This window comes from Nannospalax galili, unplaced genomic scaffold (assembly GCF_000622305.1).
Source record: "Nannospalax galili isolate Female #2095 unplaced genomic scaffold, S.galili_v1.0 scaffold487, whole genome shotgun sequence".
NCBI lineage: Eukaryota > Metazoa > Chordata > Mammalia > Rodentia > Spalacidae > Nannospalax > Nannospalax galili.
This window is the reverse complement of record NW_008357047.1, coordinates 1,433,515-1,460,563: the sequence shown is the minus strand read 5'-3', so window position 1 is coordinate 1,460,563 and position 27,049 is coordinate 1,433,515. Positions and strand designations below refer to the sequence as shown.

At 37.8% G+C, this 27,049-nt stretch overlaps 1 protein-coding gene across 1 annotated transcript in view; it reads right to left on the bottom strand.

Annotated features, from left to right (window-relative positions):
* The window catches only part of Plxdc2 (plexin domain containing 2), a 468,383-nt gene that overhangs the window by 212,693 nt on the left and 228,641 nt on the right, over window positions 1-27,049 (bottom strand). The window contains exon 4 of the mRNA XM_008855025.3: window positions 9,332-9,401. Within this exon, the coding sequence (XP_008853247.1) occupies window positions 9,332-9,401 (70 nt within the window). The remainder of the gene's footprint in view (window positions 1-9,331; window positions 9,402-27,049) is intronic.

Genomic DNA, 27,049 nt, shown 5'->3' with positions numbered 1-27,049 from the left:
CTACCCCCAAGAGAAGCCTTTCCTAGAATTCTAGCTATTTTCTTCTCTGATTTTAGTTTAATATACATTATTCAAATTTTGATTAAAAAATAATCTGAATTTTTCCCTCAGAAATAAAAAAGAATTTTCACTGCATCGTTTTCACAATATTGTTTTGCTAAACCAAAGTGCTTCATATTCTGTCGATTTTCCATTAACCGAGGATGTTAATTTCTGTAAGTAATCGCAGAAATTGATAATTTACCAGCTGAGATCAGTCTGTGCCTTTCCCTGAGAGTCTCCATACTGTGTGAAACACTGGTTCTTCAGTCTGTGCCTTGCCCCAAGAGGCCCCATTCTACAAGCAGCTTGAATTCTATTCTAAAGAGGCTGGAAGATGGTGGTACACCTGGGTAGACATATGGACAGTGTACTGGAGTGGAAGTGTGAATAAACAGTACCATCTGTTGAGACCACTGACACAGGACAGACTGACAAATGATGTATTCCTAAGAATAGAAAGGGTGCCAACCTATACATTCACTTGCGTGAGTAGGGACTGTGAGGGTCCATGGGCATGCTAAAATTCTATCAGGAGAACCATGCATAAAAAACTTATTGGACACATTATACAGAGAAATGGGTGTAACTCTCTTCCCTGCAACACATACACCTCAGGGCACCTAGAACTGCAGTGGTGACAGCCCCACCAACCTGCATCTGACCTCTGGAGAATACAAGAGAGTGCCAGGTAGAAGGCTTAGCTTGCCCACCCTCGTGCTCCCATGGTGGGACCTGGCATCCAACTTAGGTCCTGGCCTTTCACTCCTGCAGCTGGACTTAACTCTATGCAAGCTCTGACCCCGTGACCTGCCTCCACAGCGAGCACCCACAGCAGCCTCTCCAGGGCTTTGTGGTCAGTTATCTGGACATAGGCTATGGGTTTCTACCAGCTTCCCTGCGTCTCAGGACTTCTGAAACTTTGGACACTCCACAGGAGCCTCTTAATCCTTGGTGGTCATCCTGTAACCTGCTCTCTTAGGCTTTATATAGAGAGAGATATTTACTGAGTGATGTATAGTGTGTAGTCTGCTAGTTAACATTTAAGATTGGCATTAAGGAACATATGCAGGCCTCAGCCAGCGCTACCAAAGGCAGCAGAAGTATCTGACAAATTGCTGTCAGGGAAGCCACTTCACTTTTTTGAACTTATTTTTATTTAATAAGTTCTGGTATTGTGGAAAGACACAATGTATTTGTCTCGGTTTCTGACATAATACACTCAGGGCAACAATTACAAGCCATTTCGTCCATCAGTTTTGCCTTCAGGAGAAACCTTTCATTTCAACAACTCCAATAGTTTGACAGAAACACTTTCCATAGCCCTCAGGCTAGGCAGAGCAGCAAAGTAATGGAAGCCCAACTCCAGGATCCATTAGAATTAGCCAACGGAGCACTTAGGCTTAATACTTTTTTAATACTATGTCTGAGCTCTAGGACTACGGAGACTTAAGTATGCAATGTTGACCTATTTTACCTTTATACTTACTAGTTTTCTCTGATGTTGGAAAAAGATGCTGGAAGTAAAGAAAGCTTTGGAATAATGGCACGGAAATCCCTTTCCTAATACAAAGGACAAGCTTCACACATAGTATGACTGACAACTCGTATTGAGGATTCAGTCGCCCATACATTTTTGAGTCAGATTGCTAAGAATTAAATGGAGCTCAGGTCTAATAAAGGCAGCCCGTGTGTTTCTGAGGTACAGGCATGCCCATGTCTAGTTTTGTCTTAGATGACTCTGTAACTGCTGACCTGAACAGAAAGTACTTGTCATACTTTGAATTTTCTTAGGGAAGAATTTTCTGCTAAACTGGTAAAATTGTTGAAATGGAAGTTTTCTGATGAAGGCAAATTGATGGGAAAAAATGCTTTCCAATTGGTTTATTATAAATTTTCATAGCTACTTAAGAAAACATAAGGTACTTAGTTAAATAGAAATTTATAGCAAAAAAACCTACATAGTTCTCCCTTCAAAAGAAACAAGAAACAGTTTGTTCTGGAGTCAGCTATTAGTGAGCATGGCCCTGGAACACAAACTTACTTTATCCTAAATACACGGCAATGTTTCATAAAGTCTATATAACAATAAAACAAAGAAAGATATAAATCAAGGCACTTTTCAAATACATTGGTGGGAATATTAGGTAGGTAGTTTACAGAAAAGTAAGCAAATTTCTGCTACAAGTCTAAGATTTTTATCTCATGAGATTCTTACTTTTGGGTTGATGGGAGCTAGGGGTTTATTCATATACTCCAAAAGGATTTACCTAATAGCCACGAGATGTTAGGTCACACACAGATGTGGGCAATAAATGTCTATTTAGAGGGTCAAAGACAGCTCAGAGTAAATATAGCCTCCACTATCAATCAACCTTATAGAATGTTTACCACAGGTGTACATTTTGTCTGGGAAAAGAAGGTCACAGTGAAGAGATGCATAGTGACATATGTGGCCTACTGCTGATAACAATTTCTGTTACATATTGGTGACTAAGACATCACAATGAAACATTTCAAGATTCACTGCCATGGGCTACAGAATTGCCAAATTTTAAATTTTTCTAGACCTAATCCTAGCATCAGGAAACATCTTCATAGGTAGTTTCTGGTGGCGACTTGGAACTGTACTTGGAGGGGCACGCAGAGAGGGCACGTCCCAAGCAACCCACATGCCATTATTTTTCTCACTCAAGAGTAGATAGGCTTATTTAAGTCAATCTTTAAAAAGCTAAGGATGATGAGTTAAATCCTTGAGTTCCCTCGCATGCTTTGTAGAGGGAAAACTAAATAATGCCATTTAAGAAGACAATAGACAAACTAATTTCTGAAGTAATCACAGTTTTATACACAAAAGCATTTTGGAAAAGGAATAAAAGGGAAAATTTATATATATATATAATAATATGTACTACTAATGTATTTTCCATGAAATGTCTTGGAGTAACATATTAAATCTTCACAAAAGTCCTCATAACGAGGTGAATTTATTGTATTCTTTTACTTATAAGGAAATGAAAATTAGTAGGATCGGGTCATTTACTGAACAACTACACTAGATCTTGGCCTATGAAATTAAACATTCTGGGTAAAGGTATATCTTAACCAAGATGCCAGAGTGCTTATTTAAGAAAACGAAGTTTTACTCCTGGCTTTGGTGGTAGTTGAACAGATTGTTTTGAATTCACTATGACACTGGCCAGAATCTGTGGGTCTTGCACTGCTGAAGAGTTCTTGATTTTCCTGCACTTGACAAGGTCATGTGCCATATGTTGTCGCTTTACTAGTCAGAGTTATCTTCACTCTTTGCATCTGGCGATGTATTTAGGCACCTGTGTAATAGCATTGCTTGTCTGAATTATTGCTGCTGTGAAAGAAAGAGAGAACGCAGGAAAATTTCAATGCCAGTGTTTCTGCTAAGGCCCAAATCACAGGACAAAGAGGGTGTTTGCTGGAGATGAAAGATCCTGAGTATCTTTCTAAGCTCTGGAGACAGACAGTCTCTTCTGAGGATGCTGGAGAAGATGAGTAGAAGGACTCAGCTTTTTATCCAAGCACTCATCTCAGCTGATCTCTCCTTCCTGTCTCCCATTCATGATTGTCCACCATGAGCCACTGTTGCTTTTGGTTTTCTTCATGTATAATTATCTTTCATTCTACCTATACCTATACGCCTGCCTTTGACATTTTCTTGCTTAATAATTCTGTTGGCTTAGCTCTAGCTCGTGGGTGGCCTCCTCCTGGCATTTTACTTTTCCAAACTTCACAACTGCCCTTCCCACTGCCAGGAAGCTACAGTTAATGAGATAACATGTGTGTTCGGGCAGAATAGAAACAGAGATGCTTGGGAATATGCAATTCATAAAGCCACGGGGAAGAGAAATGTAGTGATGCTGGTGAATCTGCTGACTCAGCTGCTCGCTCCACATAGTTTGTGGGGGAAGAGTAAATGGCCCCCAGGCGACTGCCGAAATGAGCTTTTGGATATTTGCAGGTATCTCTCAGAGAATCGTTTGGATATAGCAGATCAGACAGCATACAATTTGTCTTTCTGTCTAGACATCCTTGAAACTTGAGCTTATTAGTAATTGGTGACCCAGAATGGAATGGGTTAGTATTCAATACCTGCTGCTTTACCACCTTCCCCTCGAGCACACAGATCTCTGGGCACTAATGATCTCAGTTAATAATTATTTGAAAAGACAAAACAAGTGTGCTGACATCTTCACTAGGTTCAGAAAGTTAATAGGGGCATTACATTTTATGTTTTGGGGTTATATATTTGAAGCAAGATGGGTTATTATTTGTAAACCAATCATTGAGTATAATAAATAACACTTTTCCTACCCTGAAAGACTTTTATTTCTGTTACTAATCAAGTCTCTTGAAAAACTATGAAATATTTGGAACTATAATTAGAATATTACTATTAAAAGCCAGAAGAAAGAAATCAGAAGAATATTCTAGTAATATACTTCCTGAAAATCCAAACAAGATAGAATGTTCTAGTAATACACTTCCTGAAAATCCAATCAAGACAGTATACATGATCGTGTTTGTTAAAAAACTGATTATTGGTCAGATAGAAAGAATATTTCTTATTTGAATTTAATGTACCATAATTCAAAGAGTAACAGTTTTTCTTTTATTGGGAGGAGTGCTTATAATATTACAAACAAAGGAAGAAGAGGGATTGATGTTCCACATTTGCTTCTAAGAGTTTTAAATATCCACATATTATTTTTCCGATATTAATATTCATTATATTACAGAAAATCTTTTTTTGGATATTTTATTTATTATTTTTATTTTATGTGTATGAATGTGATGCCTACACATAGGTAGGTGCACCCATATCATGCAATGCCCATGGATGCCAGAAGAGGGCACTGAATTCCCTGGAACTGGAGTTACAGATGCTTGTTGGTTGCAATGTGGGTGCTGGGAATGGAACCTGGGTCTTCTGCAAGAGCAGTCAGTGCTCTTAACCACTGAGCCATCTCTCCAGCCTCACATTACAGAAATATTTTATGTTTAATAGTTACCAGATGGCAATCAAAGGAAAATAGATGTAAATTTTTAAACAGTTTTCAAATTAGAAATGAGAAATTTGAATAGAAATCAGACAGGGAAATCCTTCCAACAATCAAGGTAGGTAGCAGATACTACATGTTAGCTTTACACGTTTAATTCATCTTTGACTATTAATGTCATGTGCAACTGCTTACAATTCCATACGTTATTTTGATGCTGCATTGCCATCTGCCCAAGTAGTTGGGTTTTGTATCCTAGTGACACTTCTGTACCCTATCACTCATCTCTCGCTAGCTCTTCACAGTCACGTGATATTCCAGTAAGGGACTGGTGAAAACAGCATTACTGGTGATGGCCACAGAAATTAACACAAACTTTTGAAACTTAACTGCAGCATTTCAAATATCACACTATCAGCCTAATAACTAATGAAGGCATTCATACGGGGGAAAATGAGCTAGGAGGGGCGGGAACACAACTTAGTGGCAGCAGTAATGGAAACACTCTGAACTTAGCATGGGACTAGTTTTGTGATGTCTGAAATCTTTTCATTCTGAAATGGTTTTAAAATAGGAAGATGAATAAATGCTTTCAGATTCTGCTATCAGTGAACCAGAAAATAAGATTGTATTTCAAATTCATTTTGTATGGATGATGGAAGGTTTTGGATATAAAAATGCTTAATAAGTAAAAATTTCATTTTTGCAGTAATAATGCCTGATATTTAGTTTTATCTTACATTTTTAACTAGAAACTAAGTTTATTCATAATGATATATATATACGTAAAGTTTTACCACCATGAATTGTCTTCTTTAAAAATTTTAATTGTGCTGTTTAATAATAAAACAGAGAACTATCATGAAGTTAATCTCAGATCTCAGCCTTAAATAAAACTGTGTGTATGTGGGTGTGTGGAAGGTGTGTGGAAGTGTGTGTGAGTGAGAGACAGAGAGGAGGAGAGAGAAGGAGGCTTGAAGAAGACGTGGGAAAAAGGCAAATCCATGAGGTATGAAGAAGTTAAGTGCAGGTAGGCACGCATTTTATTTATGTGTGCAGCTTACATTCACCATGAAAATATACCACTTGGTTTCTCCCACATTGGATATAGAAACAGGTTCAAACAGAATTCACAGTCAAAGAGAACTAAGAGTCAATGGAATAGACACCAATGTTCCTACTTCAAAGTCTCAGACTGTCACCTATTAGGAATGGCCATAAATTAAAATTTTAAATTGGCTAACAATTCCTTTCTTTTCTCAAGTTTACGATAGTGAGTAGCCTATTTAAGACTATTCAGACCACTGAATATTTGTCAAATCTTTTGATTTGTAACATGCAGATGGCCTAAAACTGTGGTTTAGACGTCTTAGCACTTCTTAGCTTTTTTCACGGTTTCCGCACGAAACTTTTGACTGGAAGTTCTCCCAGCCACAATGATTAAACAATTCAAACGGCAGGTCAATGCACCGGCCTCTTCCCTTTCCACTCTACCTGTCCTAGCTCAGGAACTAGACCTATCAAAAAGGATTGAAAACTGCTATCGTGGGCTGGTGAGATGGCTCAGTGGGCAAACACATTTGTTGCCAAGTCTGATGACCTGAGTTCGATCTCTGGGACTCACGTGGGAAGAGAGAAAACCCACTCTGGCAAGAAATCCTCTGGCCTCTGCATGCATGCTGTGGTAAGTGTGCTTGCTCCCAGCACACACCCAAATGAATAAACACAATGTAATTTAAAATTCTTAAAAGAGAGAAAGCTTTGCTATCTGGTTCCCTACCTTCACCCCACCCTCCTCCTCTACTTTCCACTGTCAGAACAAGTCAGAACTACTCAAAGAAGCCCAACACTTTCAGGGTCTCACTTAAGTTACTAATATTCAAAGTACCCCACTTTGCTATTTCCATCATGGTTGAACTCCTAATTCCAACATTCCATTTAAGATAGACTGACTTACGTGATAGCCTTCCAAATACATTTTATACTGGCGTAGGATTGTCACTTACGTCAGCATCCCCTTGCCCCAAGTAAACATTCCCCCTCTACCTTTGAAACTTCTTTTCCTACTAAAATCCAACCTTCCCTTAGGCAGTTCCAAATGTCGCCTCTTCCATAATCCTGTAATCTTTCTTGGCTCAATAAAGACTGTCTCTTCCAACCAGCTCCTACTCCTTTAGCTCTCTGGTTAGTCACCTATGACTGTTTATTCATAGCATACCTTTTTGCCTTAGATTAGATAGTAAGCTTGGTCAGGAACCAGAGCTGATACTTCTCACAGTGCACATGGAAACTTGCTGTGCCGTTCCTTTTATAAGGGCCGGGTCAACATGTGCTGAGTTCATGTGCAATGAAAGAGCAAGCAAGTGACCTAGCTAGAAAATTGCCATGACAGTCTGCTTCCAATATGGAGAAAGTCAGGTCAGTGTCTAAATCATCTTGTTGATGCCTCTTAAGCAAGGTGCAGAGATTTATATATTCAAGTTCTGGATTATTATAATTTAAGTAGAAAAAATGTCTTGTTCATATTTTTATGTGTATGAATGCTTTGTCTGCCTGTATTTTAGCACACCATGTACATGCAATGCCTGCAGGGGCCAGAAAAGGGCCTCAGATTCCCAGGAACTGGAGCTAGAGGAGGTTGTCAGCTGCCATGCGGGTGCTGGGAATCAAACCTGGGTCTTCTGCAAGAAGGCCCTCCAGGCCCTAAAAGAGTGTCTTTGAATTAACGCTATTATGAAAAAGAGAGGCATCACAGAATCACCAGGTCTTGTATACTGAGAACTTTCGGAGGAAAATGGTACTTTGAAACAGTATAGATGACACAGCTGTTTTCTAAGGTTGGTTGCCATGCACCCCACTAAGAGAAATCTCAATTCATATGAGCCTAATCACTAGTATGAGTTTCTAAGTTAAAATACCTGGAGAAATATAAATTGTGAAAGAGTCCATATTTTATAATGGCATGTGCAGATTTTAAATGTGATTAAGAATTCACTTTGTAACATGCAGTGGAACCCTGGTAATCTCCATGTCAGAAATCACGCTTAATGCCTGTATTATAAAGTCACCAAGGTCCTATCATCCTTTAATGAGAGATGACATGATACGACTCAGAGCTTAATGGGTCTGTCTGCTTCTACCTTTCCACTTTTCATTCAAATTTTCAATAACATTAATTAAAAGCCTGGCTCTCTACCAGTATATACAGAGTAAATTCAAGTGGCAGAGTGGAAATTTTATTTTACTATAGTACTTTTTCACACACAAAAAGTTAGTTGATCCATAGCTGGCTTTGGTATTCTCTAACAATACTCTTCTGTTTGATGCTGTAATTGCAGCACCAATTCCTCCCCTTGCTTTGAGGCATGAGAATCACCAAAGCCTCTTTCACCAACTGCCACAATGTTCTTCTGAGAACATGTACTAACTGAGGTACTTTTGTCCTGTACAGAGTTACACAATGTCTAGATTCATCTTCATGAGCTTGGTCCAGTCTATGAGGTTACGGTATTTGTAACCTCACTCATATTTGTCTTTACTGTTCTGTTTACTCTTTGTTTCCTGCTCATTAATTTTTCTGCCTTTTCCTTGTAGGCAGACAAGGATAGTAGGTAGCATCAGATTAACTCTTTCAGCAGCACATCAGGATTAACATATTTCAAACTTGTGAGATACACTGTGAAAAATGCTCCTTGCCCCACCAGGATTTTGCCACTCTCTAAACCAAACTTGCACTTTTATAGAGAAAAGTAAAAAAATTTAAGTCAAGTGGGATACCAGTGTTTAAGATATTCAAATTTCTCAGATAACGTGGGAGACATTAAAAGAAAAGAAAAAAAAATCGTCTAAGCTAATGCGTATGTTATTGTATGTGTGTATATCCCTAGATATCAACCATATACTGTAAAAGAAACTACAAAGTATACCAACAGCTAACTGTGCACCATTTCACTCTAACTCTACTAATACTCTAACTTGTTTATTGTATAGTCTTCCCAATATTACCAGAAAGTGAAATAGATCTTAGAAAGATGTAGAGGAAAACCTAACCTGAAAATTATGAGAAATACACTCTTCCTTCTGAAAACTTTTCCCAATAGTTCCATTCTTTATGAGGTTTTAATTTTTCTTGCTGACTTGTGCCGGAAGACAATGGTTTTTACCAATAAATGTTATCCTTCTTGAAATATGGAAGAATTTAAAGTAATAACTATAGCGGAACCACAATTCTTTAGATGAACGGGTAGAAAACAACTTACCCCCAGTTGCCACAGTGATTTCACGGAGGAAATGACCATAAAATGGAAAATCGAATGACAGATTCACTCTCTGTAAGGAACAACATCAGAAAAGAAAAATCAATATTGTGCAGAACAGAAAATGCAAAGTGAAGAGCCTTTCAATTAAAATTAAATGAAGCTTCTCCTTACGTTGTGGATGTCATCGTTGACTTTGAAAGCTAAATGCTGGATGGTACTAAAGAATATCTTCCTGGCAAGTAAATATCTCAAGTATATGGGGCTATTTCAGCCTAATTTGCAAAGACTATATGGAAATTTAAATTCCAAATCAAGACATTTTTCTCTACCACCATCATGGCTCATTAGCTGTATACCCAACAGGTCTGGCATCTTGATGAGTAATTTATTTGGGTGTGCTTTGTCACATGACCAACTCGTTTGAAGTAGAAGAACATGGTATATGACAAGGTTCAGTGAACTAAAATTAAAAATTTTACTTGACACTGTCACGCATTCACTTTGTTTTCTGTTCATCATATAACGAAAAGCAGAAGGATGGAAGGCGAAGTTGTGAACTACAGACACAGAGCTGAAGACGCTGCTGTGAGTCTTTGCTGCAGTGTGCTCTCCAGATTTAACAAGCTGGGCTCATTTCTTTAAAGCACAGGGTTGTAGGATGCGTGATAGCAGTTACTGGAGAGCGACTTTTATTTTGTTTAAAGGAAAATTGGAGAGATTTAGGTAGAAAGTTCAAAATCTTGCCCTACTTTTGTACATGGAATATTGATTCTTAATATATAACTGGTCGTATATGTGCATTCATTTAAACATAAGGTACACGATTGGTTCAAAAGCCTATGAAAATACACATTATATATATGTATATATATACATATGTATATGTGATACAAAATTAGTTCAAAAGGCTGTGAAAATACATGTGTGTATGTGTATTTCTGTAGGCTATATAGCAAGAAACACATTGCCAAACAAGAGACACCTTTCTTCTACTTGTTGGTCAGGATAGTCCAAGAAACTCCCAAAATAACACAGGTTATTGCCACAGCCCTTGACTATCTCCCAGAATTTGAAGGTAAGACCCTATTGCTGAATACAGACCACACTTCAGACACAGGACTTAGGGCAATTGAGCTAGAAATGACCTGGAGGCCTCCTCTCTGAAGACTAGCTACCATACTATCAGAAGATACTATCCAAGCTGCAAAGGGAGAATACCAATCAACGTCCAACCCAGCTGTAAATCCTAATAATCACAACAGTGGTGGGCACAGCAGACTATCTCTATTGGTGTAATAGCTATCTAATTGGACTTAAGGCACACTCAGTGAGAAGGAACTCGTGTGTACTGTAAACATAACCAAATACATGTGGCTGGAGAGGTCATGCATCCTAGAGAAAAGCCTACAAGTGTCACATTCCTAGACAAATATAATTTCTCACTCTATGCTGAATATGTATCCTTATATTTACAGACAGGTATACCTTTCACCAGGCATCAAGAAACTTCTTTTTGTAACAGGTGGACACTATTACAGAGTTCTACAATGGTCAAATGCAGAGAATCAGTGTCTTGAGATGCCCAGTCCTAAGTGACAATTGAACTTCTACACCTAAGGCTCAGGAAACATAGCAGAACAGTGGGCAGAGAGAATATTAATGCATCTCTCAATCCTTGCCAGTGAAACTTCCTCAGGCAATAGATGATTATTAACACAGAAAGCCACAACTACCCAAAATGTAGAGAATAAGAGACTATAGAGTGCATATCCTTGAATCGGACTCCTATATTCAATTTCTGCCACCCAGGACTCGGGAACCATTGTGGAAGAGGGGGCAGAAAGACTTTAAGAGCCAGGAGTGGTGGATGGCCATAAGGAAAAAGAGCTTTCCAGGCTGGAAACATGCTCATATGACTATACAGCAATGGTGACAGCATGCACAAGACCATGCAAATGCAAACCAAACAAACACCCAGCACAGAGCTGGAGAAATGGGCTGGAGGCCCCAACCTTAGCAGAGTAGCTACTGGCAACTGATCACTTCTGCAAGAGGGAGAATTGGTCTTCTTTAAGGGAGTGGTGCTAGAAAGGTTGACCAGGCTCCAGTGGATGGACTCACACTGAGGAATATTTGCAAACACAAACTTGATTGACAGGCTTTAACTTTTATGAAAAAATGCATAAAAATGCAGCGGGGATTATAGACGGGTGCAGATAGGGAGGGAATTTAATATGGGTAAGATGCATCGTATGAAATGCACAAAAATTCAGTAAAAATAAGACATGCAAAAACTAGGAAAACACAACAGAATAAAATACCCTTTTTCATGTTTCAATGATAAGTAGTAGCTATTGTATTATTAGACAAGAAACAAGAAACAGGGTCATAGCAAAGACAATCACCTGAAATATTAAAAAAATCAAAGGAAAGATAGTTAGCCGGGTTAAAGCACAATAGCACATATAGACTTCCTACAGTAAAAAGCTACTATGTTAAATCTCACTATTTCTACGTGATGTTCATCTCAATACACAAACTAAAAAGTAGGGAAATATGTCTAACGGAATTTAGCTCTTTCCAATTTTGCAAATGATTGCCTTTTCATACCAATCAAAGATTTCTAATGAATTATTTGGCATGAAGCTAATCATTCAGAATTTAGAGTGATTTTCAATTATTTTTTCCTCCCTTATTCATGAAAGCCAATCTTCATAAAAGGTTTTCATCACTTTCATTTCATCACTAACAGGAATGAATGGTTATCAATAACACTAAGAAGAAAAAATAACAGTAGCAAAGTTGCTTATCAGAAATAAATCCATGGTGGTTCTTGCTGTAATAGACCATGTCCCATCACCCTGATGGCTTTCCTTGCCCATTGGTGAAGTTGCACTTTCAAGCACTCACTATATATGTCACTAACAAACTCTAGCAATTGTTACCAAGAATGAACTTGAAGGATGGGATCTGTATTTTCTCAGCCACTTCAAGTATTTACATCTGTTTTAAATTAGATTAACATATATATGCATACATATATACATAGATATGTAAAACATATGCTAAACAATTCTTGAGACTCAAATAAGTATCAGAGGAAGAGTTTTTATTCATCAGTCTCAAGAATAACACCCGAGATTGAAATGCTTCCTGCTGAAACAACCAGTTTACCTACTTACCACCACTGTCTCCACCCTGATACAACAGGAAGGCCACCTTAGCCAGGATCTATCTCCTGAATGGCTGTTAAATCTATGTATTTCTCTGCAGTCACTGCTGAAATCTTCCAGTCTAGAGAGTAGGTCACTAACTTCTTTACAGATGTCTTGGTTCCAGTACCCTTGAATGATCGTATCTAGATACTCCCTTCACAAAATTTCACTGTGGTGTCTTCAGTCTGGTAATACCAACATAGTGAAAATTAGTTTTTTAACTTGAACCTGCTGTTTACAACTTTACTCCCTTCTCATCTCAGCCACTGACAAGATCTTACGATTCCTCAAAATGGCCACTTTTAACTTTTGGCTCTTGTGCTACATGGTACAAACAACTATTCAAAATCTATTAGCCATGGTTTTATATTTTCAATTGTTGACTTAGTTTGCGTTATCTCCCCCAAACAACTCAAATCTAAGGATTTATGAAGATTCTTTTAAAAAAAATTTGTGTTTGAGAGAGTGTGTATATATGTATGTGATGTGTTTATGTGTGTGAGGGATGTGTGTATGATGCATGTGTACGTAAGTGTGTGTCACATTGTGTTTATGTGTGAAGGTCAGAGGTATGTATAGAGGGTCATCACCCTCTACCTTGTTTGAGGGAGGATCTCTCTTCTTTTGTTGTTCACCACTACATATGCCAGGCTAGCTGCCCAAGAGCTTCCAGGGATTCTCTTGCCTTGGTCTTCCATCTTGCAGTAGGGGCACAGGGATTTCAGTTACACAATGGCTTTGATTTGGGTTCCGGGGATTTGAACTCAGATCTTCATCTTGTCATGTCAAGCACTTTACTCACTGAGCCATCTCCCCTACACAGAAAGTTTACTTGTATCTGGAGGGTAATCCTTGAAGTCACTGGCTAAATGATATAGGAACCCTAAGGTAAAAACAAAAGTGCAACACAGGGGCTATGGAGATGGATCACGGCCTAAGCATGGATTGTTGCACAAGCATAAGGACCCAAGTTTGTTTCCCCAGAACCCCCATCAGGCATGGTTGGCCTGATGCTGTGACCCTAGAGCTAGGGGCTAAAAATAAGTGGGTCTTGGGGATCCCACTAGCCAGCAACTGTAGCCAGAAATAGTGAGGTTCAGGTTCAATGCAGGACCTTGTCTCAGAAGATAAAGAGGAGAAGCAATTGAGGGTGATAACCTGATGTCAACATCTGGCCTTCACACATGCCCACATGGACGAGTACACCCACACTACATGTGCGCACATGGACAAAACCACACACACACACACACACACACAAAAAAAAAAAATCAAAGACAAAAACCAGTGACAGGTATTGCATTAGATATGCTATCATTACAATCCATTAAACACAAAAGAGCACATAATGCAATTAACAAAGAGCAATGAACTGAACCGTCTCTGTGACAATGCTCTAAGGAATACTGGGAAAACATTCCTGAGCAACACCAGGAGGCAGGAATCTGGGGCCTTCACCCACAAACACCAATTCTCTCTATTGACTTAGGCTGCCCAACTCCCCACCCACATTGGGCAATGCCTGTACACCTGAGGCAGAAAGAAGTATCACTTGAGCTGGGAAGTTACTTCTTTATCAGAAAGTTTTCTCCTCTCAGTGTCTGGTAAAGAATCAACAGGGGCTGATTGTCAGAGTTCTTTTGCTTCTTAGCTCACATGCCTTCACAGACTATCTCACATCTCAGAATCTACATGCACAGACTAAATCACTGTGTAGAGCTTATTTGCAACTACTTCAGAGTGAAAATTACTCCAAATCAGAGTGATAAGCAGAACTTGAGAATTAAACTAAGAATATGAACCTAGGTTTGGTTGATTACAAAATGATCTCAATTACTGAGTTATATAAACAGACATGACAGTAGAGATATAAAGGTAAAGTCAGGAAAATTATTATTTTACTACCTAAACATACAAGATAGTAAATCATAAATAATAACAATTAAGCATTAGAGTTTCATCAAGTGCCTTGAAGACAAATGATTATATATTCAAAATAATTACCCATGACTAATAGGGTCTTTTTTTATGAATGATACATAAAAGAGGAATTAGAGGAAGCTAAAGGGATGCTGTTTGTTCACTTCTTCATCCTTCATTCATCACCGTGTAAATAACAGGCACTAAATCTTGGAACCTGGCCATGACCATGAGTAAGCTCTGCACAGTCTATTCAGTGGTGAGGAGAATATCACCAGAGGAGATACAATAGAACCACGTGGGCAGAGAAAACTCACGGAGAGATGGTATTTGAGCAGAAGTTTGAGGAACCCAAATTGGTTTTTGAACAGAAATTATCATAAGTTCTTCATAAAGACCTTAAACATTGAAATTAGGAAAACTTAGGGAAAAGGCAATGACTTTCTGAGCAGCCCGGCCATTACCCAGGACATAACCACAAGCATTGAAAATAGGATTGAATCATGCTAAAATGCCTCTACACTGAAAAGGGAACAGTGACTACAGCAAGGAGAGAGGCAACAGGATGTGGGAAAATCTTTATCAGCTGTTCATCCAGTTGGAGATTAATATCCACAATATATAAAGACCTAAAAAATCAAAGAGCAAAAGAGCAAATAATCTAATTGATAGTGGGCAAATGAACTGAACAGACAGTATTCAAATAATTAGCATAAAGTGGCTAATAAATACATGAAAACATGTTCAACAATTTTAACCATTAGAGAAATGCAGAGCACAAAAAAAACAAAGCAAAGCAAAACAAAATAAAACAAAAACACTGAGATTCCATCCCACCCCAGTCCAAACGGTTATCTTCAAAAGGTGGGAAGACATGGGACTCAAGGGAAGAGTGGGAGTATGCAAAGGAATACCAAAAGGACTTTTTCACTCCTGGGAATGGGTGAGGAGTATAGAAAAAAAGGTCTGTTTCTAGCTGGAGGAAAGGTAACCCACAAGAACTGAGATGACTCTCTTAGGAGGAAGGTTGCTCTTCCTTAGGTATCAGGACACTTGCTGTGTCACTAATTAGTTATGCATTCCTTAACTATACCGTAAACATTAATAAAAATGACCCCAAACTATAACTCAAATGGCTTAATGGAACCCTGGGCGTTGAGTAAAAAAATGTAAACACAAAAAAATCAGTAATTAATCTACCTCGGACACTATGCTGTCTCTGGAAAATTTTAATGTTAAAACAAAAATGATTAAGAAAACGGCCACATAAGGTCTCAATGAATGGACCATTAGTCTGAGAAAAACACAAAATGAAAATTAAAGATGTATTATATACGAGTTCCTTTGTTTGATCCCCAGCACTGAAAAAAAAAGTTTTTAAAGCTTTGAAGTAAAAATTTAAGGAATGTAGGAAGCAAAATCAAAGTAATTAATTGTGCTAACTTTCATATTTCCTATGAACAGGTGAGGAAATTATCATTTTGAGACAAACAAAAGTATTACTTGGACACATGGTGGTAGATAAATTTAGGAAGCCTGCCTTGAAGAGCTGACAGAAGCACGGGGTCCAGGAGATTTGGTGTAAATTGATGGCAGCAATAGCCATTAAATATCCATGGCCTTAAAAAACAACAGGTTTGCAGTACAAGTTGTCTTGAAATATCTCTTAGTAGTAGATGGTGAGACATATTCAGGGTCATATATCCAGATTTTTGTATGTGCAGGTATGTCTTCTTGAATTTTTTGTATATTTAAAATAAATTCTTGTTTTCTTAACAATGCAATCATTACTGTAAATATATCCTTTATGTAACTTCTGTATTTCACAGTATAAGGAAGACGTTAGTCAATGCCTTGTATGCAAAATTTTGAAGACAGAAACCTGCAGATAAGAGTTCAGGGCCTTACTCTCAGGACTCGCTGGGTTTGTACAGCTTATACATCAACCCAGTCTGGTGAGTACTCCTGAAACTTTACCACAACTGCTGCCACACCCATGTTTTCACGCAGAGCTGAGACAGGTAGTCTGTGCACCAACTCAGGCAGACCCAGCCTGGAGTCACATTTGTACACTTAGTTCATTATTACCTAATTGGAATAAAAAAAATACAAATATAAGACTGAACAAATGACAAAGATAATGCAGGATTTTGAGGGTGAATTCAATAAAGAGATAGAAATACTGAAGAAAACTCAAGCTGAAATGACTATGGAATTGAACATCTTAATGAGCCAGTTAGAAAAATCCGCAGAATGTCCTGCCAGTAGAATGATCAAGTAGGAAACAGACTATCAGGACTTGAAGATAAAGCAGAGGAACTGGACCACTCAAAGAATAAGAAAGTTAAAAGAAAAATAAAAAACAGGAAAGTAATGTGCAGGAACATTGGGACAGCATGAAAAAAAAAATCCTATGAATTAGAAGCACAGAAGAGGAGAAGAATCCCGGGGTCAATGACATACACCATTACACTTCAACAGTATTCTAGGAGAAAACATCCCTGAGTTAGAGAAAGACATACCCATACAGATACAAAAAGCACTTAGAACAACAGACAGGAAAAGAAAAGTAACACCAAGTCACATATTTTAGTTAAAATGTTAAATATATCAACAAGGAGAGGGTATTGAAAGCTGCAAGAAAAAAAAATACAAAAAAACTACAAGTCACATACAAAATAAAAACTGACTTCTCAATGGAAACTCGAAAAGCTAGAGAAACCTGGAGCAACATTCTCCATGTTCTAAAAGGCCACAGATGCCAACCCAGAAAAACTATCTGACATAGGTGGAGAAAAAAAAAAAGCTCCATGACATAAACAGGCAGAGAGAACTGGGGGCCACTAAACCAGCCACAGAGAGCGTATAGGCAGCATCATTATGGGCAGGGAGAGGAACAGACATAGCCAAAGCTACAGAAAGAAAAACAAACAACTGTAATTACTGAAACACAAATGGACAAAGAACACAAACAGAAAAAAAAAAAGATGATAATCAACAAACACATTTCAATAATAACAACACATTAACGGTTTCAACTCCCCAATAAAGAGATAGCGTTTAGTTGAATGGATTAAGAAACAATTCAATAATAACAACACATTAACGGTTTCAACTCCCCAATAAAGAGATAGCAGTTAGTTGAATGGATTAAGAAACAAACAAAAAGAAAGAAAGAAGGAAGGAAGGAAGGAAGGAAAGAAAGAAGGGAAGAAAGAGAAAGAAAGAAAGAAAGAAAGAAAGAAAGAAAGAAAATACAAAGCTGGGTGTCATGGATGTCTTTAGTTCTGGTACTTGGAAGGCAGAGGCAGTGGATCTCTGTGAGATCTAGTTCAGTCTGGTCTACATAAAAAGTTCCAGGACTGCTGAGACTACAGGGAGACAGACTCAAAACAAAACCAAATAATTCCATCTCTTTGTTATGTACGTGAAGTTGCTTTGCCTTAAAGGACAGGCACAACCATAAGGCTAGAAATAGAATTCCATGCAAGTGTGACCAAGAAACAAGCAGGCATTGCTGTCCTAATATCTGACAAAATGGATTCAAACTAAAGTCAATCAGAACATATACAGAAGATCTCTTCATTGTGAACAACAGAGCAATTAACCAAGAACACAGTACAATCATAACCATACATGCAGCAAACTTTGGCCCACCTAATTTAATAAAAAACATACTACTGGACTTCAAGACACAGACTAACCCCAACTCAGTCTTAGTAAGTGATTTCAATACCCCATTTTCTCCATTAGGCAAGTTAGCTGGACAAAAAATAAACAGAGAAACATAGGAATTAAATGACATTGTATATCCAATGGGCAGTAACAAAATATTTCATCCAAATGCCAAAGAGTACACATTCTACTCAGGAGTCTATGATAGCTTATAAAAATAGATCATATATTGAGATACAACACAAATCTCAATAAATACAGAAAAGCTGAATTAAGTCCGTGTATCCTGACACAAACAATAAAGCTTAAAATCTATAGCAGAAGACTCTCTAGTAATTACACAAACTTATTTGATTAAACAATGCACCACTGAATGATGCCTAAATCAAAGAATTCTGGAAAGAAACTTTTAAAAATTGTTGGAATTCAGTGAAAATGAAAACACAATACAACTGCACCTCTGAGATATTAAAAGCAGTCCTAAGAGGGAAATTTACTGCTCTAAGTGCCCACATCAGAAAATCAAAAAGAGCACAAATAAATGACTTCATGCTATAATTTAAAAATCTGGAAAAATAAAAACAAACCAAACCAAAACACAGTATAGGGGAAGAAATAAGAAAAATCAGAGCAGAAATTCAAAAAAATAGAAATAAAGAAAACAATATAAAGAATCAACACTGGGGTTGGAAAGATGGCTCAGCCGTTAAGAACACTGGATGCACTTGCAGAGAACCTGGGTTAGAGTCTCAGCAACCACATGGCAGCTAACAACCTTCCATAAGTAGCTCCAGTTCCAGGGGATCTGATGCCTTCTTCTGACCTCTGTGGGCATTGCATGACGTGGGTGCACTTACATACATGGAGGCAATACACCAATACACATAAAAAATAAAATAAAATAAGGAATTGACAATTTTAAGAGCTAGTTCTTTGAAAAACTAAATAAGATCAATAGATCTTATTTAGCTGAATTAACGAAAAGAAAAAAAAAAAGAGACCCAAATTAACAGAATCAGTACAGAACACGGAAACATTACAACAGACAATAAAGAAATACAGAACATAAGGGACTACTTTAAAAACATAATCCATTTAGTTAGAAAACTGAAAATGAATGAATTTTTAGATCAACCAAACCATCAGTGGTAAACCTAGGAGTGATCAATAACTTAAACAGATCCATAAGAAATCGGGGATTGAAACAGTAATTAAAAGTTTTCCAACTAAAAAACCCCAAGTCCAGATGATTTCACAGATTAATTCTACCAAACCTTCAAAGAACTTCAACCAATATTAAATTGGCTTAAATTATTCAAAAAGATAGAAACAGAGGGACCACTTCTAAACTCCTTCTATAAGGCCAGCATTAGTCTAATGCCCAAACCAGGTAGAGACACACGTACACACAAAAAGAGCAAAGTGCAGTCAGTATCTCTGATGAACATAGATGCAAAAATTCCCAATAAAACACTTGCAAAAACAAACCATAGAGGCATTTACAAAAAGATTATGTACCACTTTCAGGCTGGCTGTATCTTGGAGATGCAAAAATGATTCAACATAAATAAATCAGTAAATGTATTTAATCATATACAGGGCCATGAAGATAGAAATCACATGGTCATCTCAATAGATGCAGAAATGACCTTGGAAAAAAATTCAACATTCCTTCATGATAAAAGTCCTAGAGAGAATAGAGCTGGAGGGAACACACCTCAAAATAGTAAAGACTATATACAACAAACCCACACCCAACATCATTCTAAATGGAGAAAGATTTGAAGCATTCCTATTAAAATCAGAAATGAGACACTATCCCCACTCCTTTTCAGTATCATGTTTGAAGCTCTAGCTAAAGCAATGAGATAAGAGAAGAAAATTGAAGAAATACTAATTGTAAAATAAGTCAAATTATCCCTACTTGCGAATGATGTGTTATCATATATAAGAGATTTGAAAAATCTCACTAGAAATCTTCTTGAAATGATGAACATTTTCAACAAAGGGGCAGGATATAAATTCAACTTACAAAAATCAGTAGCCATTTTATATACCAGCAACAAAAATACTGAGAAAGAGATCATGTAAACACTTTCATCACAATATGCATAAAACATATCTAGGAATAAATCTAACCAAAGATGTGAAAAATTTCTACAATGAAAACTTTATATCTATGAAGAAAGAAATTGAGGAAGATACTAGAAGATGGAAAGACTTCCCATATTCATGGATTCATAGAATTAATATTCTGAAAATGACCATCCAAACAAAAGTAATTTACAGATGCAATGGGATTCCAATCAAAACCCTATTTTTCGTAGAAATAGAAAAAAATTGAGAATTCATATGAAACCAGAAAAGAATGAGATAGCCAAAGCAACTCTACATGTCCAGGCAAATCTAGGAAAATTACATAGTAAAGTCCTGTCTCTCTACTTCCATTTCCACCTGCTGCTGAAAACAACCTTCACAAGGAAGTCTTTAAAGACCCTTCAAATAAGGTAGAAAACCATTGCAGGCTTTACAAGCTGATGTTTAGAGAACTGAAGCTGGAGCAGCCTGGGGAGGGTGTGTTATGCAAATGAGATGTAAGAGCCAGACAGGCTAGGTTGGTTTCTGGGATTTTGCTTCACTGTTGTCTAGTTTGTTGACTTCTCAAACCAGACTTAATGGTGCATGTGTGTAATCCCAGCTTTGGGGAGGTTGAGGCAGGAGAAATACCATGAATTTGAGGTCAGCCTGGGATGCAGAGCAAGGCCGTGTCTCAAAACAAACTAGATGAACTCTCCAGCCTCAGAAATTTTTCTTTTGTCGTATAAGCCCAAAGTTGCAGTTAAGCCCAATTTTCTATCTATCTATCTATCATTATCTATCTATCATCTATCTATCATCTATCTCCTATCATCTATCTATCTATCTATCTATCATCTATCTATCTACCATCTATCTATCTGTCATCTATCTATCTATCTATCATCTATCTATCTGTCTGTCTTTCTATCTATCTATCTATCTATCTGTCTGTCTGTCTATCATCTATCTGTCTATCTATCTATCTATCTATCTGTCTGTCTTTCTATCTATCTATCTATCTATCTATCTGTCTGTCTATCATCTGTCTATCTATCTATCTATCTATCTATCATCTGTCTACATATCAATCAGCATAATAACAGCACAGACACAGTCATGTAGATCACTGGAACAGAGCAGAAGACTGAACATGAGTACCTGTTGTTACAACCATTTCATTCTTGACAAAGATGCGAAAAATACACACTGAGCAGAAGACATCTTCAACAAATGGTGCTGGGAACACGGTAGGTCCACATGTGGAAGAACTGAGCAAGAACATACCTATCATCCTGCACAAACATTGCCTCACCTCTAATAGGATCAAGAACTTCAATATGAAAGTTGAAACAATGAAACTGTCAGAAGAAAATACAGGCAAGATATAGTATGCGCAGGAAAGGACTTTCAAAATTCAATTCCATTTGATCAAGAATTAAGATCAATTCACAAGTGCGACCTCATGAAACTGAAAAAGCTTCTGTACAACAAGTGAAGAGGAAGGCCACAGGGTGGGAAAGAATCTTTGCCAACTACACAGCCAGTAGAGGATCAATTTCCAGAATATACAAAGAACTCAGAAAACAAACACCAACAAAAATCAAATGACTCATGTAAAAGAAAATGGACTATGGATCAGAACAGAGAGGCCTCAGAAGAACAAATAAAAATGGCTAAGAAAAAAAAATCTTTTAAAAGAGTGTTCAACATCCTGAACAATTAGGAAAATGCAATTAAACCCATTTTAAGATTCCATCTTACGGCAGTCAGAATGGCTAAGATCAAGTAAACAACCTACAACAAATGCTGGCAAGGACACGGGAAAGGGGAACCTTCATTCAAGGCTGGTGGATTGTGAACTGCTGCAGACACCATGAAAATCAGTGTGGAGAAATCTTGAAAAGCTAAAAGCAAATCTTCCATTGGACCTAGAAATACCACTCTTTGGGATATACCCAAAGGACTCATTGTCCTACTACAGAGACACTTGCTCAGCCATGTTTACCACCACTCTTTCATAAGAGCTAGGAAATGATAATAACCAAAATGTCCTTCCACTTATGAATGGAGAATGAAAACGTGATACATATATACAATGGTGTTCTAACCAGCTGTAACAAAAAGTGAAATCAAGAAATTTTCAGATAAATGAGTGGAACTGGAAAACATACTGAGTGAGCTAACCCAGACTCAGAAAAACACGCACTGCATATTCTTTCTTAGTTTTGGATCCTTTCTCTGAAACATTAGATGTGAGTATATAACCTCAAATAACTACAGCAGCCATGAACGTAGAATGAGACCATGTTTCGGAGGAGGGAAGTAGGTGAGAAACAAGGACTACCCAAGGGGTGAATGGGAAAATGGGGGGGGCAGATGTAACTGGTATGGGGAGGGAGGGTAAGACTGGGTGAGAGAATACAAGGAGAGATTAATAGCACTAACAATATCTCAAAAAGACACTGGGAAATATAATATTCTGTAAGCCTAGTTAAAAATACAAATATAGGACTGGGCATGGTGGCATGCACCTATAATCCCAACACTCTGGAGACAGAGGCAGATAGATCTGTGAGATCAAGGCCAGCCAGGTCTACATAGCAAGTTCCAGGCCAGTTGGGATTATAGGGAGACCTTGTCTCTACAAAGAACATATGAAGTATGAAAGAGAGAGATATGACAGAGAGTCTATATAACTAGAGGCCATCTAATATAAATCCCGGTGCCTGGCAAGGGAAGCTTTCCTTTGAGTTGTTGGTCAGGGTAGTCCAACAGACTCCCCAAACAATATAGATTATTGTCATAGTCTTTGGTTGCCCCTCAATACTTGAAGGTAACTCCCTATTGCTAAAGACATCATACAATTTACCCATGGTATTTGATAATGTGAGCTAGAACTGACCTGGAAGCTTCTTCCCTGAAGACTAGTTTTCATCGTATTGGAGGGTGTCATGCAAGTTGCTAAGTGAAAAATAAAAAAATAATAAATTATCCTACCTAGCCATAAAGTCTATGAACTGCCATCTGACCCAGTGAAATATCCCTACTGCTGCAATAGTGGTACTTTTGATTTGGGGGTAACCAACAGCTGTCTAATTGGACTTAGGGCCCATTCAATATGAAGGAATCAATGTCTGGTACTCTACCATGGCCACATGGCTTGAGAGGTCATAGACACTTAGAGGAGATATTACTTCCACTTCCCTAAACCAATGTAACTTTTTACTATACTCTAAATACTTGTCCTTATATTCGCAGATCAACGTAGGTCCCACCACTCATCAAAGAAGTTTCTTTTTTGCAACAGATAGAGACAAAGTTCCACAACTGGTCTAAATACAGAGAATAAGCGGCTGTGGGATGTCTAGCCCCAATTTATACATCAACAATGTGACCCTTAAACCTAAAGCTGAGGGGGAAATTGAAGAAGAGGAGGTGGAAAGATCGTAAGAGCCTAAGGAGGTGCAAGATAGTGTTTTCCAGATATGACAAAAAAAAAAAATCTCGGCAATATGGTTGCCTGAGCCAGATCTGCATAATGACAACACCAGTTGACATGTCAATGAGGACAGGGAAGTTTCAGTAGTTTGCACCTCTAAATGAAGAGACATGGCAATTAATAGTTGTGGAGAGAGGGAGAATCAATTTGTTCAAATTTGAAGTGATCAGTCCTAAACACATGTGCACATAAGCATTAATAAATGGACTTGGTACATTGTGTGTGTGTGTGTGTGTGTGTGTGTGTGTGCGCGCGTGTGTGGTGTGTGTGTGTGTGTGTGTGTGTGTGTGTGTAACATAATCAAGGAAGAGGTCATGGAGTTGACAGACAGTAGGGGGAACATGGGAGGAGTTGGTTGGCAGGGGATTAGGGTGAGACAGGAGTGATATGAATACAGAGCTCAGGTGTAAAACTGTCAAAAAATAAAATAGTTGAGAATCAAGCATGGCTATATTTATAATTCTCAGCTCTATTTTCTAAAAAAACACCATTAAGGAATTCACCTGGAAGCCTTCTACCCGAAGTCTAGCTCTCATAGTTCTAGAGGATACTATGCAAACTGCTAAGGGAGAAAATCAATCAATGATACAATCCAGCCCTAAAGCCTGATAACTATAGGAACTGGCATAGCAAACTACCTCTATTGGTGCAATAGTAGCACTGTTATCTGGGGTGCGGTGGGGTAACCAACAGCAATCTAACTGAACTTAAAGCCCTCTCAATCGGAGGGAACTCATGGGCGGCGCTGTAAACTCAGCCAAATACACATGGCAGGAGAGGCCATAGATCCTAGAGAAAACCCTATCTCTGTCATATCTCTAGACAAATGAAATTTCTTACCATATGCTAAATATAGATCCTTATATTTAAAGACAAGCATACCATACACCACTCATCAAAGAAGCTCCTTTTTGCAACAGATGGAGGTTACTGCAGAATGTCACAACTGGTCAGACACAGAATACATGTCCGAGAGATGCCTAGTACTACGTGGCACATCTACAGTTGAACCTCTACAACTAAGGCTCATGGAACACAGTGGAACAGGGGGTAGAGAGAGTACTTGTGCATCCCTCAACTCTCACCAGTTGAAGCTTCCTTATACAACAGAATGTGATGCACACAGAACACCATGACCGGCCATGTTTTAAAGAGTAAGAGACTGCAGCGTGTGTGTCCCTGAATGGGACTCCTGTATTAAACCTCAGGGACTACTGAAACAGGAGGTGGAAACATTGTAAGAGCTAAAGTTGGTTCATGACCATAAGGAAGCAGAGGCTTTCATGTCACTGGAAGCTTGCACATGTGAATTTTCAGCAATGGTGGCATCAAGCACAGGACTCCTGCTATCTTAAACAGACAAGGGCCCAGAATGGAGTAGGGGAAATGGGTACTGGGCCAACCCTAGTCTGGGAACTGTTGGAGACTGATTACTACTGGGTGAGGGAGAGTGGGCCTTACTTAAGATCTCTAGACAGGCTGACTAGACTCCACTGATTGAATTTGTACCGCAGGACATTTGGGTACAAATGTTTAACTGGATAGGACTTAACATGTATGGGAGAATACATGTGGGGCAGTTGGGGAGGAAATGGATTGGAGGGGGGCCTAAATTTAATTAAGAACTCTTGTATGAAATGTACAAAGCTCAATAAATTTTTTAAAATGTGGCCCATTAAACCAAAAAGAAAAAAAGAAGCATCACTAATATAAACTTATTTCCATTTTTAAAAGATCCTTAGTTAAATATTAAGAATATGCTTACACTTGTCTAGTTCCCTGGAGTCTCTTTTTTGATGTTCATAGGGACAATACTGCTGGAAGCAGTGCAAAATTAGTAGCAACTGAAGTTTTAATAATTTCTGATTTCATACTCCATGACAAAAAAGTATTTTAAAAAATAGGGAGCAGCTATATGTTCAAGAATGAACTCATAGATCAAATTTTGTACTCATCTTCATATTCTATTTTGAATCATTCAAGAAACTTTTACTTGAGGAACACATATTTATCTTTTGAAACTGTGTGAGATATTACTAATATTATTTGGGGGAAAGGGAAATGTATTTTATATTATATTTATGTTATCAAATAAAATCTCAGTCATACTTTTTCAGTTCAGTTGCATATGTCAAAGTAAAAACCTTGGGGCAATATCTATATTTGGGACCGTATTCATTTTATTTACATCAAAGTTTTAATATTAACTGCTTAATTTTAGTAAGATTTGTGTTCCTAATAAATAAAAATGATTGAATAAACATTAGGAAACACGATCAATTTAATTTGGTGTGATCTTTTTCTGAAGGTGAGCTTCTTTGAAACTGAACAAGGGCACCATAAAATTCATTCACCTGAAAAAGCTTAGAATATGATTGTAACCTTTCTCCTCTGAGAATAACAAGGCACATTTTTACAATCTTCTTTCAGTGGAACTTAATTTTTTTAATAGTTATTACTTTTATTTTATGTGAGTGTATTGCCTGCATGTGTGTAATTGCACCCATATTGTACAATGTCCACAGAGGTCAGAACTGGAGTTATGGGTAGTTGTTAGCCACCATGTGAATGCTGGGGATTGAACCTGGGTCCTCTGCAAGAGCAGCCAGTGCTCTTAATTGCTGGGCCATCTCTCCAGCCCTGGAACTTTATTTCAAAATTGTGAATCAATCCTTTCTAATTTCTAGGAAGATTTTGTAGTCAGAAACACCTGGAATTATCTTCCAACTTTAGTGGTTATTTTATGATTTCAGAAATATTTACCCATAACGTCAAGACTTTTCTTGATGAGACTATTGAAAGGATCAAATGGTTACAAAATACCCAAACTTTATAAGCAACGAGTCAATAATGGTTAATAATAGATTGTGTATAGGAAGTTTTCTAGCACAACAGTAGGCTCATAAAATTTGTTTTCTTTTCCCCACATCCTCTCCAACATTTGGTATCATTTGTTTTCTTGATCTTAGCCAGTCTGACAGGGGTAACGTGAAATCTTAAAGTGGTTTTAACTTGCATTTCCCTGATTATTAGTGATGTTGAACATCTTTTAAGACGTTTCATAGCCATCTTTACTTTTTCTTTTGAGAACTCTCTGTTCATCTGCTTAGCCCATCTTTTAACTGGGTTGCTTCTTGTCTTGAGTGTCTGTTTTTTGAGTTTGTTATATGTTCTGGATGTTAAACCTCTGTCAGATGTGTCGCTGGTGAAGATTTTCTCCCATTCTGTGGGTTTTCTGTTTGCTTCCTTGGTTGTCTCCTTTGATGTACAGAAGCTTTTTAGTTTAATGAGGTCCCATTTGTTAATTCTTGCCTGTGTTTTATGAGCAAT